General features: G+C 38.0%; 1 protein-coding gene across 2 annotated transcripts in view; it reads right to left on the bottom strand.

Annotated features, from left to right (window-relative positions):
• The window catches only part of si:dkey-40c11.2 (drebrin-like protein A), a 48,796-nt gene extending 37,298 nt beyond the window's left edge, over positions 1–11,498 (bottom strand). For both annotated transcript variants that reach the window (XM_053654032.1, XM_053654033.1), the window contains exon 1: positions 11,310–11,498. In XM_053654032.1, coding sequence (XP_053510007.1) covers positions 11,310–11,395 — 86 coding nt within the window. In that variant the 5' untranslated portion in view covers positions 11,396–11,498. The remainder of the gene's footprint in view (positions 1–11,309) is intronic.
• Positions 11,499–13,846: the final 2,348 nt, after the last annotated feature.

Below are 13,846 nucleotides of genomic sequence, written 5' to 3'. Positions count from 1 at the left end.
TAAGCTTGGCTGCAGTAAAAAGTCTTGTAGAAACCTGTACAGTTGCTCATTGGACAATATTTGATTAAAAGAAATATAACATGGCAAATACAATACAAAGGTTAAGCATGAATAAACTCTGTGTCTAGTTTCAACACTCTGCTGTAGTGGTAATGTTGCGGCCTTCTGTGGGTTATGTACCATACAGTAGGATTTTTTCCTGGATTAACTGGAACTGGGAGGTCACTGGGCCTCTCTTAGAGAAGACTCCACTGGGACAACTCTGGCATTTCCTGTACAAAATGTCCTACACAGCTACTGGAATACAGGCCCAAACTTTATCTAGACATATTAGGGTCTTGAATGTTCTTCACTCACACACATTCACATAAACATTCCTTAGTTCTAAGTGGATGCCTGTTTTTTCTCTGCTTGAAAAAAGTATCAACCCTCTCCAGTCGACATTTATCCAATATAAGCATTTGGCTTTAGAGTCATTTTAACATAATACTGATTTCAGGAAATAACTGCAGTGTAGTTTAGTAATGACAGAAGATAATAAAAAAAATAAGCATAGTTTTCAGAGAAACAGGACATCCTTTATAAGCTGTGCAAACAAAATGCTTCTGGTGTCAGATGATGAAGGACATTTGCCTGGTAGTTTCTCTGGAAATTGTGCATACTACACTTGCACACATTTTCACTACATTCAATATCCATCCATTTTCTGTACCACTTATCCTACACAGTGTCGTGGGAAGCCTGAAGCCTATCTCAGGGGACTCTGGGCACAAAGCGGGGCAACCCATCAGTGGGCACATACACTCACACTCCCACACACTATGGACAATTTGGAAAGGCTAATCAGCATACAACACATGTCTTTGGACTGGGGGAGGAAACCAGAGTACCCAGAGGAAACCCCTAAAGCACGGGGAGAACTTGCAAACTCCAAGGAGGTGGGAATCAAACCCCCAACAATGGAGGTGTGAGGCAAAATTGCAAACCACTAAGCCACCGTGCCCCCCAGACATTCAATATGTATATGTTTAATGACCAATGAAATAATTTTGTGATCATACTGCTTGCCAAGTCATTTTATTATTCCTTAATTAGGCAAAAAATGAAGCCCAAACCAAATAAAGTTAATCACAGTCCTGCAACAGTCTTACATTGTCTTGCATATCATATCAAACAATCACATCACAGGAAACTGCCAGCCAAGCGAGTGTGGTAAACAACTCAGCAGCAGTACACAGAGAGGGGATTGCAGCATCGATAGAAAACATGTTTGCTTTTTGTTCTTCATTCATGTTCTTGGAATTATTTAAGAGGTAATTTAAGAAAAGGAATGACTGAAAGGCCTCAAAATAGTGCAAGATGTCACAAGGTGCAAACTAGTTACATTACATTATATTGCTACTGTAGCATATAAATGAACAGCCATGTACTAGCTAGGGTATATCCTAATATTGTTGTGTAGTCCTGCCTAGTTATCATATACTGTCCTGCGCATATATTGTCCTGTTTCATTGTATAATTTGCACTCCTGTATTTACAATTAGTGTACTATGCTGCTGTATTATGTGTTGTCCTGAAGAAACAACATTGTGTATGCAACATGGAATGGAAGACTAGCAATATGTCTCAAAGCAATATTATTTAAAACAAAATGATTATTATACTGAGATCAAATTCTGTTGGATTTACTGTCCTATAATACAGGGTTAGCTTGAGACCAGTTAGTTGACTAATCATTCCCTAACTGTGGCATTTGGGTGGTGCTCATCACTCATCACTTCATATTCTCCTCTTCACGGTTTTTATTCACTCTTCAAATGTGTGTGTACTCTTGCTTTTACAAGGCATCTAGCAAGTGCTTGTAGTCATTTCCTAACTTTAATTATGTTTAAATCATTCTTATGCAACTATGTCATGAGTGATACCGCTCAAGACAAATGGCACACCCATAAGGAAAATCCGCATGGGAAAAATATAATCCTTTGAATCAAAGTTTACTCATCCAAATGGTTCAAGCAAAGAACACAATAAGGAGTGCAGCCTCTTGAAAACATGTAATTAAAGTTTCATTAATTATTATACTTATAATAATGTGGAACAATGATTTACAGGCAGTTTATAGTTACATTGGCACTCACTCAAGGAACATTCAAGAGGCGCTAAAACCAGGCAAGTGCTTCCAAGTTTCAGCAAGCTTGATATCTCTATAAATCATCTCAACACTTCTGCAGTTTGACAACAATCACTCTTGTGTTTAGGGATATCCAATTGAGCTAAGTGTTTCAATAGAAGGTTTTCAAGAACACCTGCGGATTTGGGAGGTTTAACTCTAAAGGAAATGGCGGTCCATATCTGGTCTTCCCTGTATGTCTTCTTGGAGCTATACTCCATAATTCTTCTACTGAGCAATACTTGTAACACTTAAAAATTTAACCTATGCTTACAAACAGTAATTCATTCAATAGTTTTCTATAATATTCCTCACAGTGGTAAACTGAGGTCTGAAAAACAACAGGCTTGGAGCCAAATCAATTTCAGGGTACTTGAGTTGAGACACTCTGACGTCAGGTTGTGCAAGGTCAGTGGATGCTTGATGACCCAGCATTTGAATGCTCAAGGATGTTTGTTGATACTGTTGTTATTCTTTATCCAGCTTGGCTCCAGTATGTGGTGCTTAAATTCTATTGGTTTTGAGCAGCAACTGACCTAGCAACAGAGCCACTCGCACCTCTTTCAACATGTTCTAGGTAGAAAGGATTGAAAAAAAAAAGTCTTGATTCTGTCAAAAAAGCTTCTGTCAGGATAGAAAATGAAATGAACGGATATAAATGATTCACTCTGCTGAATCATTTACTTTTAAGAGTAGCCAATGCTTCTACAAGACATTGGTAAACACGGGCCACGGTGGCCATACTGAGGCTGCGGTTCAAAGCAGTCGAGAGGAAATTTGAGCACAGCATGGTGCCTCCTGACAATGGGCTAAGAGGCAGATATCACTAGCATGATTGTTAACAACCCCACAAATACACACTGCTCTGTTTGGCGTGGGCGGGTGGAATTTATTAACCCATTATCACAGCGTAACCTACACTCGCATCCTGCTATTCAACACCTGCGACCAACAGCAAATTGGTCAAAAAAGCTCTAAAATGAGCAGGCTTGCTGGTTTAAATGAAAGAGGGAATAACTTCACAAGCATTAAGACACTGATGACAATTTTCAAACACAAAAATGATGTTCTACTTCTTATTACCATGAAACATCAACTAGGAGAAATACAGCAATACTCAATTAAGGACTATGATGCACTCTCCAGTTTTCTGAATGCTTTAAACCCTGCCATGACTGGACAGAAGAATCACAGTGTTAAGCCAGATGAACACAAGCCATCTGTGGAGGTCATTGTGGCCCAGCATACAACGCACGCCATTCTCTGAGGATCACGCCTCTGTTCATGCAGCTCTGCACAAACATTTTTCCTCTGTACTGAAGTGTTTCCAGCTCCACAGAGAAGAGTGTAGGAGCACAACCATCACAGTAACCATCAGATGTGAGATTGTAGCAATGAACAGTGAAGGAAACTGTGGGAGTAGACTGAAATACTAGAAGACTGCAACAACACCCACTCATGTGTGTTGGTACTCCATGCAGTCATATTTCCACATGTTGTATTTTTTGTAGCAGTCACATCTAAGAGGAGGATGTTGAAGGACGCAAAAAAGAACCGATTTCAGAATCGCACAGTTTTATGGATTCTTGGGGTTCACGACACCATCTAGATAACAACAAACTGTTAGAAAGTATCGCATGAAAGAATCCCTTCCTGAGAGCAACACACATAATGCAGTGCCTGAACTTCACCAAGCCTCATTGGAGCTATAATCTTGTGTTGTGGTCAGATGAAACTAAAATAAAGTTTTGTCCATGAATACCATTGGCATGTTTGGTAAGAACTGGGAACTGCATACGTGGAAGAGCATGTGACATGGCGATGAATTATCAATGCTTTGCGGTTCTTGTGAAGAACGAATTATGAATTCTGATAAGTATCAGGATATTTCAGCCCAAACGTAGTGTACTCCAAACACATCCAAATCAACACAAGTGTTTGTGGAACAATCAGTGTTTTGCATTAACTATCTCAGTCTCTGGATTCAAAACTTATTTAGAACCTGTAGTACTGAATTTAAGAGGGAAAGCCACATGTGCAAACCTAAGAATTTGAGGGAATTTAAAATGTTCTGCATGGAGGAGGGCCCAAAGAGAATCAGGCTGTGTCCGAAATCGCGTACTGTTCCAGTACCTACTCCATTAGATTCAGTACCTACTTCTCGGCCGTTGATATAGTATGTACCGATCAGTATATGCGTCTAGCATGAATACAATATAGACATACTACATCCGCCATGTTGGCATTGTCACGTGACCTAAAACTTCAAAAGAGCCAACCTGCTGCCTTCTGCCATTTCGACAGCTCTTCCGTGCCAGTCCCGTTGCCTTATGGGATAGCGTAGTGTTCAGTGCTTCCATGCTGCAGAATCTCAGTGGAAGCAGTAGGTCACCTGGGTATTTCACACCTACTGTTTTATGAATACTAAGAGTTTGGACATACTTCTTATTTGGGGTACTGCTGTAGAGTAATGTAGTGGGGATATTCGGATGCAGCCTCATTGTTTTCATTTGTGCACAGGGAGGGTTCACCACATGCAAGGGTGCCAATAATAAATCAGAAATAAAAGCATTGCTTAAGAAAACCTTTTAGGTTTGAATAAATCTTGTGATGAAATGAAAATATACAGTACCTTCAATATGTTTAAACTCAAAATGTCACGTGATGCATGTGTAAATCATGTTATATATTCCTTTTGTCATTTATATAAAGGGTGTCTAAATCTCCAGAATTGACTGTATTGTGATTGCACTGAGAAATAAGAATCGAGATTAAATGTTATCGTTGTGTATATATATATATATATATAGTGTAGCTGCCATTGAATATGAAGGTTTGAACAGCCTCATATCACACAACAATAACATTTAATCGGGATTCTCATTTCTCACAGTGCTAATAGTGGGTTCTTGGTGTTCTTGTTTGCTGACTTATCTGAGCTCATGAAAATAGCAGACTTTGATTTCAGTCTGACTCACATTTTGGTCACTTTAGCTACCGGATCTAATGTTGGATCACAGCCTAGTGCATGATTAAGACGTAATCTTCCTGAGTTTCTTCTAATGACGCATTAGCTGAAAATGCCTTCATTGGCACTACAATTTAACCTATAGTGACATCTTTATAAAAGTTTATTAAGGAGATTAGAAAAAAACAGTTGAAGAAAAGGATTGGATCTGCAGATGTGTGATGTTTGGTTACTCAGGCAGGTTGAGGTAATGGAGTTAATTAGATGATGAGGTTAGTATAAACAAATAATTTTTTTTAGGTAAGTAAACAAATAAATGATGTATAGCTTAGTGGAAATGACAACAGATTCCTTGTTACATTATGGCAAAAAGTCGTCTTTTAGTTATGAAGACAGTTTACTAGCTTTGTTTCTCCATAATTACACGGTTGTGACACGTAATAATTTCTAGTTCCCAGACTACCACACTGAAGTATTCCAAGCAGTTTTGTTAAATTATTGGGAGGGACAGATTGACATATGGTGGGCTATATTCTTGTTCTCCACTTTGATGACATCATTGGGATGGTGGGGTGTGTTAGCCAGATGGGTCTAACAGTTGTGTGTTAAACCAACTTTGCCATGCTAACCAGAATAAAGGAACTGAACTGAAGCAATCTTGCAGAGTGACTCAGGATCTTGTGTTTCCTACAGTGCTTATGATGATTAGGGCTGGGCATTATAACAATATAACATCAATTATGTCAAAATATACTTTTCGGAGATATAGCAGATATCCATTATTTTGCTTGCTGATGTTAAAATGCTGTATTGACTCTTTACAATTGTAAACTGTTAAAAATTTTGTACAGATTTTTTTTTTTTAAATCTCTCTTTTCAGTTTGGCTGCCCCTGTTCACATAATCCCCCCCCCCCCCCCATGACTATTGGCTGTTTGCTGGCAGTTATTTAGCAAACCTCTGTATCATGGTACATTATTGTGTATGATAGAAATGTTTTCAAGTATCATGATATTTTGCCAAATTGTCCACCTCAATGATGATGCAATCACAATACAGTAAATTCTGGAGACTTTTATATATATACTTCTGCATTTCATGAACTGCATTTCATTGGCTCTGTACTTGTACTCTGCACAATGACAATAAAGTTGAATCTAATCTAATCTAATCTAATCTACGTTAGTCACTCAAGCATTAACCCTCACTGCCTAAGACTTGACTGACAAAATTCACACCTGAAAGAAACAGCTATATAATAAACAGATAAGGGCTGGTCTGGCAAGAAATACAGACAGATAGTTTCAGTTACACTTGCAGTGCTGATTACTCCATCATCTTTAACAGACTCTAAAGTTTTTACATTGTATCATCACGGATTAACTTTTGGAAATAAACACTCTCGAAACAGACTCACATAGCAAACTGTTGAGCTGCGAAGAAAACATGGAGCTCTTGCCAAACTCCCAGTTACTTGCACACATCCATTCTTCACCAGATGCAGGAAAAGCCTTGTTATATCCAGCAGTATTGTGTTAAAGTAGGATGATTCCAGTCAATACATTCATATGATACTGAAGACAGCTGACAGCATTTGTAATCAAATAAGAACCTAGGCCATTTCTTTGGTTGAGGCTGGAGGAAAACAACTGCAGAGTGAGAAATTTGATTGAGCATTGCAATAAGCAAATCTGGATGTCCAGCACCAGAAGAACTAAATTTAGCTCTGGCAGGATTTTTAAGAGTGGAAAGAACTGAGACGTGTCAGTAAACCGAAAGGGAATGTTCCCATTCAGAGCCTTCATGTAACTACACTAGCCAAAGTGAGGGTATATATGCTAAGAGTCTAGCTTTAGTGCAGGATATTCAAAATGTACTGTACTATGTCCTGAATCAAAACATCCAACAAATGCCACACTTAAGGGTTTACCGGATAAGTAAGTGTCTTCGGAAACAATCAGTTGTAGGGTTCAAAATAAAATCTTTCCCCTGGGCAACAACCAAAGAATTATACATTTCCTAGGAATGTAGATCAGGGGATAAAGTTTAAAAATACCTGCGTTTATCGACAGTCTTTTATCAGCTAGGTGTGCTATGTTACAAGCAGAAAAATTTTAAAGAAAAAGCATCGACAGTCCAACCTGAAAAATCTAATCGGTAAGTGTCAACTTTTTTATGAGGGGGAAAAAGCAGCAATGTGTCAGTTCACAGAGAGGAAATGTAATGAAAAACTATGGTGTTAGCTTTGAACTGTTGAGTTTGTACATAGCTCAGAATCTACTCAGAGCATACAGTATCGCCAGAGCGCTTTTTACATCCTGCTTATAGAGCGTTTAGTCTCGTTTCAGTGATCCTAGACCTCAAGGTGACTGTCAGAAGTGCTGTAAAAAAAAAACCAGACCGTGAGTGTTCAAGTTTCCACCGGATAGCATGGAGCAGCAATACATGAATGGGCTTGATAGACTAAAGCAAATTCAAGCTCTGGTGTCTGTTTTCCTGCATGTTTCCACGGAGATTAACCTCGTGGAAAACAGAGTGGGAGTCTTTTGAGTCTTGGCTCATGGGACATCTGTAGGAACCGTGCCTGTTAGAATGCTGTTGTCATCATAAAATGCACACTGGCACTAGATCCATTCACTTTAGCTGTAATGCTGTATAGGTTGTTAATGTGGTGTTGGTAATTTAGTAAGAGAAATGCTAATAGGTTGTACATATGCACGTCCATTTGCCCTAGAATCAATATACAATACCATACTATTTACCAATCAAAGTTAATCTGTTAAAAAAAAAATAGTATTAAACAATGAATGTTGCTTTCGTGTCATTTCAATGTGAATCTAAAAACCAATCAGTTCCCAATCTCCTCTTCTTTCCCATCTAAAGAATGTTAATGAGGGGAATTCTATAAACAGGAGGAAAGTGCGTCTGTTTAATCTGCCAAGATTCAAATCTTGCGGTTAAAGAATATGAATATTCGCTGGAAAATGTTAGCTAACACGAGCTAACCTGACAGGTTAATTTCTTTCAGTGTTTTGTTCATTTTGTTTAGATGTATATATATGAAACGGAAAATTGCCGCATGCTGTATGCATGTGTAAAAAAAAAAAAAAAAAGGGGGGCCCTTGGGTGGAGTTTGTTTCCACGCAGCTGAAGCAGAAGCATAATTTGTACTCAAATACCTGCTAGTTTTGGTGTATGACAGTGTTGTAAATCAGAATCCTGTTCGTTCATGTGTTATTCAAATCTGTGTACATTTCTATAAATGAAGAAAGTCCAGTGTTTCTTCCTTGGACTTCACCTGCATTTATAGATTTTTTATTTTTATTTGCATAGCACTTTTAACGCTAGACACTGTCACAAAGCAGCTTTACCGAAATCCAGATGTAGGTTTATATTTAGATCCCTAAATGAGCAAGGCAGAGTTAACACTGGCAAAAAAAAAAAACCTCCTTGAGATGACATAAGGAAGAAATCTTGAGAGGAACCAGACTCAAAAGGGAGTTCATCCTCTTCTGGCTGACAACGGATAGTGCGACTATAAATGATTTTTTCTTTCAGCATAAAAACAGTGCAAAGAATCTTGGGAGGACAGTAGCCAATGGCTGTTCCCTTTGAAAATGACCATTTTGAAGTACCCACAGACGTAAATACTTTTCTACACTTTTCACACCTTACAAATGGCTGGTCCCCATCAAAGCCCTCTGTATATTGCTCATCACTTCAGAATAGACCACGGTGAGGATTTCTGTGAGTAGCCAGACAGCACTAAAACCTTGGCATGACATGTGTCTCAACACTGCATGCAGCTTATTTTCTCATTTGGAAAACATAAATCTCGACACTATGGTCATGTAATAAGCCGATTCAACTCAAGTTATCCTTCACACAACTTCCTGAGATTAACTGACACTTTTTGGGGGTGTCTTTAGCTAGGTAACACAGAACTAATTATAGCTTATTTTTAAAAAAAACTGTAACTAAAAAAAAACAAAAAGCAAGATGAAAACAGCATGTTCACATCTTTCTAATTAATATGACTGTAAACTGTGCAAATCGTGTGCGCTTATTCTTCAACACTAACGCACTAGCTGATACGTGCCAACCTGACAGGATTTCAGAGAGAATTTTTAATATTTATTTCATATTTATAATGTTCATAACCACCACTTCCAAGTCCAGCTACTACTAATTTACATGAGGTAATTTGACAGGATTTCTCAGAAGGTATTAAGTTCTATTCCTAAATGGTCATAATCTTCAGCGTTACTGCTAGATACTAGATATGTAGGTCCATATATGAGCCTATAGACATGCTATAACTTCTGCATTTTGCTTGTTGATATTGTTGCTAGATCTGGAAACCCTTTAGACCACTTTGACAACTTTATTTTGATACAGCTTTTCAGTTCACATCACGACGTGAGAGAGCAGGGTCGGGCGACTCACCACCAGTGACACGTGTGTTGTACTTGCACTTGCCTATGATCCCAATGATCAATCATTAATCACCATTGTTTGCAATGACTAATGACTAGTCACCATTGTTTCACAATGACCAATCACTAATCACCATTGTTTCGCAATGACCAATCACTGATCACCATTGTTTCGCAATGACCAATCACTGATCACCATTGTTTGTCCCACCCAATGCACTTCTTTTTTCTTTGTTTTAAACAAAACAAAATCTTATTTGCTATATTTACTTAAGTAATAAAAGTGAGTTGTTCCACTTGGAACATTTCCTTAATGTCTATTTCCTGACTAACACTGCTTCTTTTGTCTACATTCCTGACAGTATCTTATAAATAAGTAGATAGTTAGTTTGTGGTGCCTTGACCAAAAACACCTTCTTTCTATAAGAAATAACTTATACTTGATTATTTTCTATTCTAATAACACACTCTACTCTGTCTTCAGAAAATCCTTCTTCGTTATCCCGTTTTGATATGCAAATACTCACAACAATTCAGTGAATATGATAATTAGCCTGTTTCTAACTGGTGACTCCTAGTGACTTTTTGAGCAGGCATGAGCTATTTCCATTGAGAACAGTTGGCACTACTGCAGACTGATTTTTAGTACCACAGATTCTACATGTTTCTCCTTCATAGCCCCAATTAAGAAATGTCTGGACACTTCTAGATCTGGATCTGGATCTTTGTCTGGATCTTCTATACGCAACAGTGACTAAAGCATTTCATTTTGACCTTAAATATAAAACACAATTTGAGTGCAAGCGTACGAATATCGGTACAGTGTTCCGATTTCTTAATGAAATCTATGTGACGCTGTTGACTTACACATGACTTACATGATAGCAACCTACAAAAGTCAATAACTGGTCTGAAATTAATGACAGGAGACGTGAAAGATAAAAGAGGGCAATGTTCAAGATCTAACCTACCAAGCATAAACACAAGAGAGCACCCTGAAAATGAATATTAATGCCGTTTTACCCTTGAACATGCAAACAGGAAAACTTCAGGATGACCATACAAGACAAGGTGCTGTTCCAGTTTTGACACGCTTATAGGCACACGCACACACACACACACATAACCACATGGACTTCTTCTCTCTTTTTAAACCACTCAAGTTAAGAAACAAGAATGTGATTTATATGGCAATAAGTAATTCCTGTAGCTCCAGCTTCCAGTGCAGTATTTCCCCAGCCCAGTCCTCAGGCACACACAGTCAGTTCAGGTTTTGTTTTGTCTTATCCCAGATCAGCTATCTAAAAGTGTGCAAGAATATCAAAGTGTGCTATATTTGCTGGAACAACAGATCAAATGCAACAAGATATGTGCTATGCAAACTACTCCATTTGTCTCATACTCCAAGAACATTCAAGTAACATGACCATGAATGACTACACACAGTATCCACACACCTCTAAACCTCTACTGCATATTTACATGTCTGGCCAAGCTGTTCTGATGCAAAATCCGTGCAAGAAAAAACCTTTTTTCTCTCTCTCTTCCTACTAACACGCGTACTCTTGCGCAGACTTCCTGTGCAGCGCAAAGGAAGACATGCTGAAGAAGAAAAAGTAACTGCGCAGGATCTTGCAACCAAGTAACGCAATGTTGAAAAACTACATGCTCAACACGGTATTAGGTGTACATGGCACGGCGGGGTGCGGGTGGACTACAGAAGGATTACGGCGTACCAGTCTGTGGATGCGCGGCCGTTCAGGATGTCCTCTTTAGCGGTCAGCAGCGACAGGCTGAACGTGTCCAAGTTGATCGCTTGCATCCTGAAGCTGTGCGGCTCTTGTTTTTCTTGTTTGTGAATTTCAACAAAGCCTAACTATCCAGTCTAGCCTACAGATCCACAGGCATTCGTGGACTAACGTTAGTTCCTGGCGAAATGTTCAGGGAAGTGTCAGGGAGTCTAGCTGGACTGCATCAATTCTAATGCGTAAAGGGGGCGGGGACGTTTGGAAAGGCCAGTTGAAGCCCCACCCACCAGCCCGCGGCACCTTTTGACATATGAAGAAACTCTGAGGTCGCGTCCCAAACCACGTAATAGCCTCAAACCAAGGGATTACAGAAACAGGCAACTTGCATATGGTTGAAGTTTTTTTTTTCTTATCTTTTTTTAATGGCAGTAAGAACACGATATACACAAGCAAGGTGAACAGAGAGAAAGAATAATAAAAAAAAAAGTTTTTAAAGTATATAAAGTCGTACACAGACACTAATGTTAGTCCCAATTGATCCCCAAGTCTTTGTACACTGAAGTTCTCATTGCTTTTGAGATTGTGCAGTAGACTTGAAATAACTTTTAAGGTCACATTTGAAGAGCAAAATGAGAGCTCTGCACTTTGGAAATGTGCATTTATGAATATGGTACTAGAAGATTTATAAAGAAAAAGGTAGCATTTCTTTTTTAAGGTACCAAAAATGACATTTCTATAAGTAAAAACATTTGTTTTGTTCCAGAGTTTTCATGACTTTATTATTATTCTAAAATTGTGGGGAAAAATTAAAAAATAAATAAAGAAGGAGTGTGTCTAAACTTGTGACCGGTAGTGTATATCTGTGACGTATTGTGCACATGGAGACATTTTTATATTCGGGAAAACTCAGGATGTGTGAGAATTTGACCCCCTAATATATAAGCTATAGCTAGCTAGTAAAATTAAACAGCAAGAACTTTTCAAAAAGTAATTTCATTCACAAACTAGCAGACTACTACAGAGTATATCAGCATAATGGATGTATATAACCTAGTAGGCATACTAACACTATGGTATAAATACCATATCATATTATTCAGTATAGTAGCATGTTGTTTTGGACATAGCCTGCTTATATTTGTTATGCTTGCAACTTTTACAGGGCAACCAGATTGACTCTTTCCATGCAAACCACACTTTTAAAGAGGCCATATTGTGAAAATGGTCTTTTTCCTCTAATTTGGTGGGTATTAGACTATAAAAAGTTGTTGCAATGCTGACAAAAACTGTGGTTTCTTCATTTCAGCAGTGACAATAATCCTGTTTTTTTGTTGTTGTTGTTGTTGTTGTTTTGTTTTGTTTTTTGTTGTTGTTTTTTTTTTTTTTTAAAGATGTTCAAAATTAGTTTTTCTTTGTCACACAATAAATGCATTTGCATTTATCACTGTAGCTGGACCATGCATGCAGTTAATAAACAATGCAAGTTAGCCACATCAATTAAAGGGTATGTGCGATTGTAGTCACTTATTGTTAGCTAGGAAACTCAACACTACCACAACATGAATGAAAATAGCCTTGAGAAGTGTATAATTCCTGCTAGGCTACTGATGATAAACTGTAGTATAAACTTACCAGTTTGAATATTTTACTCCTCATTTTCTTCATATTCAGCATTACATTCAGGTTAAACATTGGGCTGAGAAGCAGCAGCTGCATTTGAGAGCTTACATGTGTCAATTAGTTAATATTTATGAGCATCAGGGATCTTATTAGTATTCTAAATATTACTAATTTTAGCATAAAAAAAAAAACCCCAGTATGTGTGTAGAAGAGGCAAAAGGCACTACAGTTAATTGATAATATGCAGACATCCAAATACAAACCCAACAAATATGTCTAAATGATCATCATCATGTTAATGACGCCTGATCTACCCTGCTCATTCAATGAATCATAGAGTCTTCAAATACACTTTGAGACATGAGATTTACTTATAAATATTATGCAGTCACGTCAGACAAGAGCTGAAATTTCAGGTTCAAAGAACAAAAGAACAACAGGAGTCAATCAGTTCTTCCCAAATGCAAAGCAAGTGTGTAAATACTATGGTCTGCTGCTCTATTAGTGGATATAATAGTAAAATGTGAATGAAGTCCCAAATTATTATTTAGTTATTCATTTTAAAGCATACTTTACTGGCTACAGTGACACTAAAAGAAGAAGTACGTAGTTAGGACAGTTAATAATGTATGTCTGGACCTGCACCTGGATCCTGGGAGTTTGAAGGGTTAAGGGGTAAAATATTTTTTTTTCCAGAGTAGTCGTTCACAAGAGGTTATTGATCAAATGTGACAAGTAGAGATGTGTAGGGAAATGTACTCTTAGCAAGTTTTGGCGACTTTGGAAAGTTTACTCTTATGAGTAATCTCAGATAGTGTATATAACATACTATCATATATACAAGGGATGTAATCCTGTTATTTCCCCCAGTGTTTTCTATTTTCTGTGAGGGCATAGTGGTAGGG

This window comes from Ictalurus furcatus, chromosome 22 (assembly GCF_023375685.1).
Source record: "Ictalurus furcatus strain D&B chromosome 22, Billie_1.0, whole genome shotgun sequence".
Lineage (NCBI taxonomy): Eukaryota > Metazoa > Chordata > Actinopteri > Siluriformes > Ictaluridae > Ictalurus > Ictalurus furcatus.
Note: the sequence above shows the minus strand (reverse complement) of the source record. Positions and strands in the feature narration are given on the sequence as shown.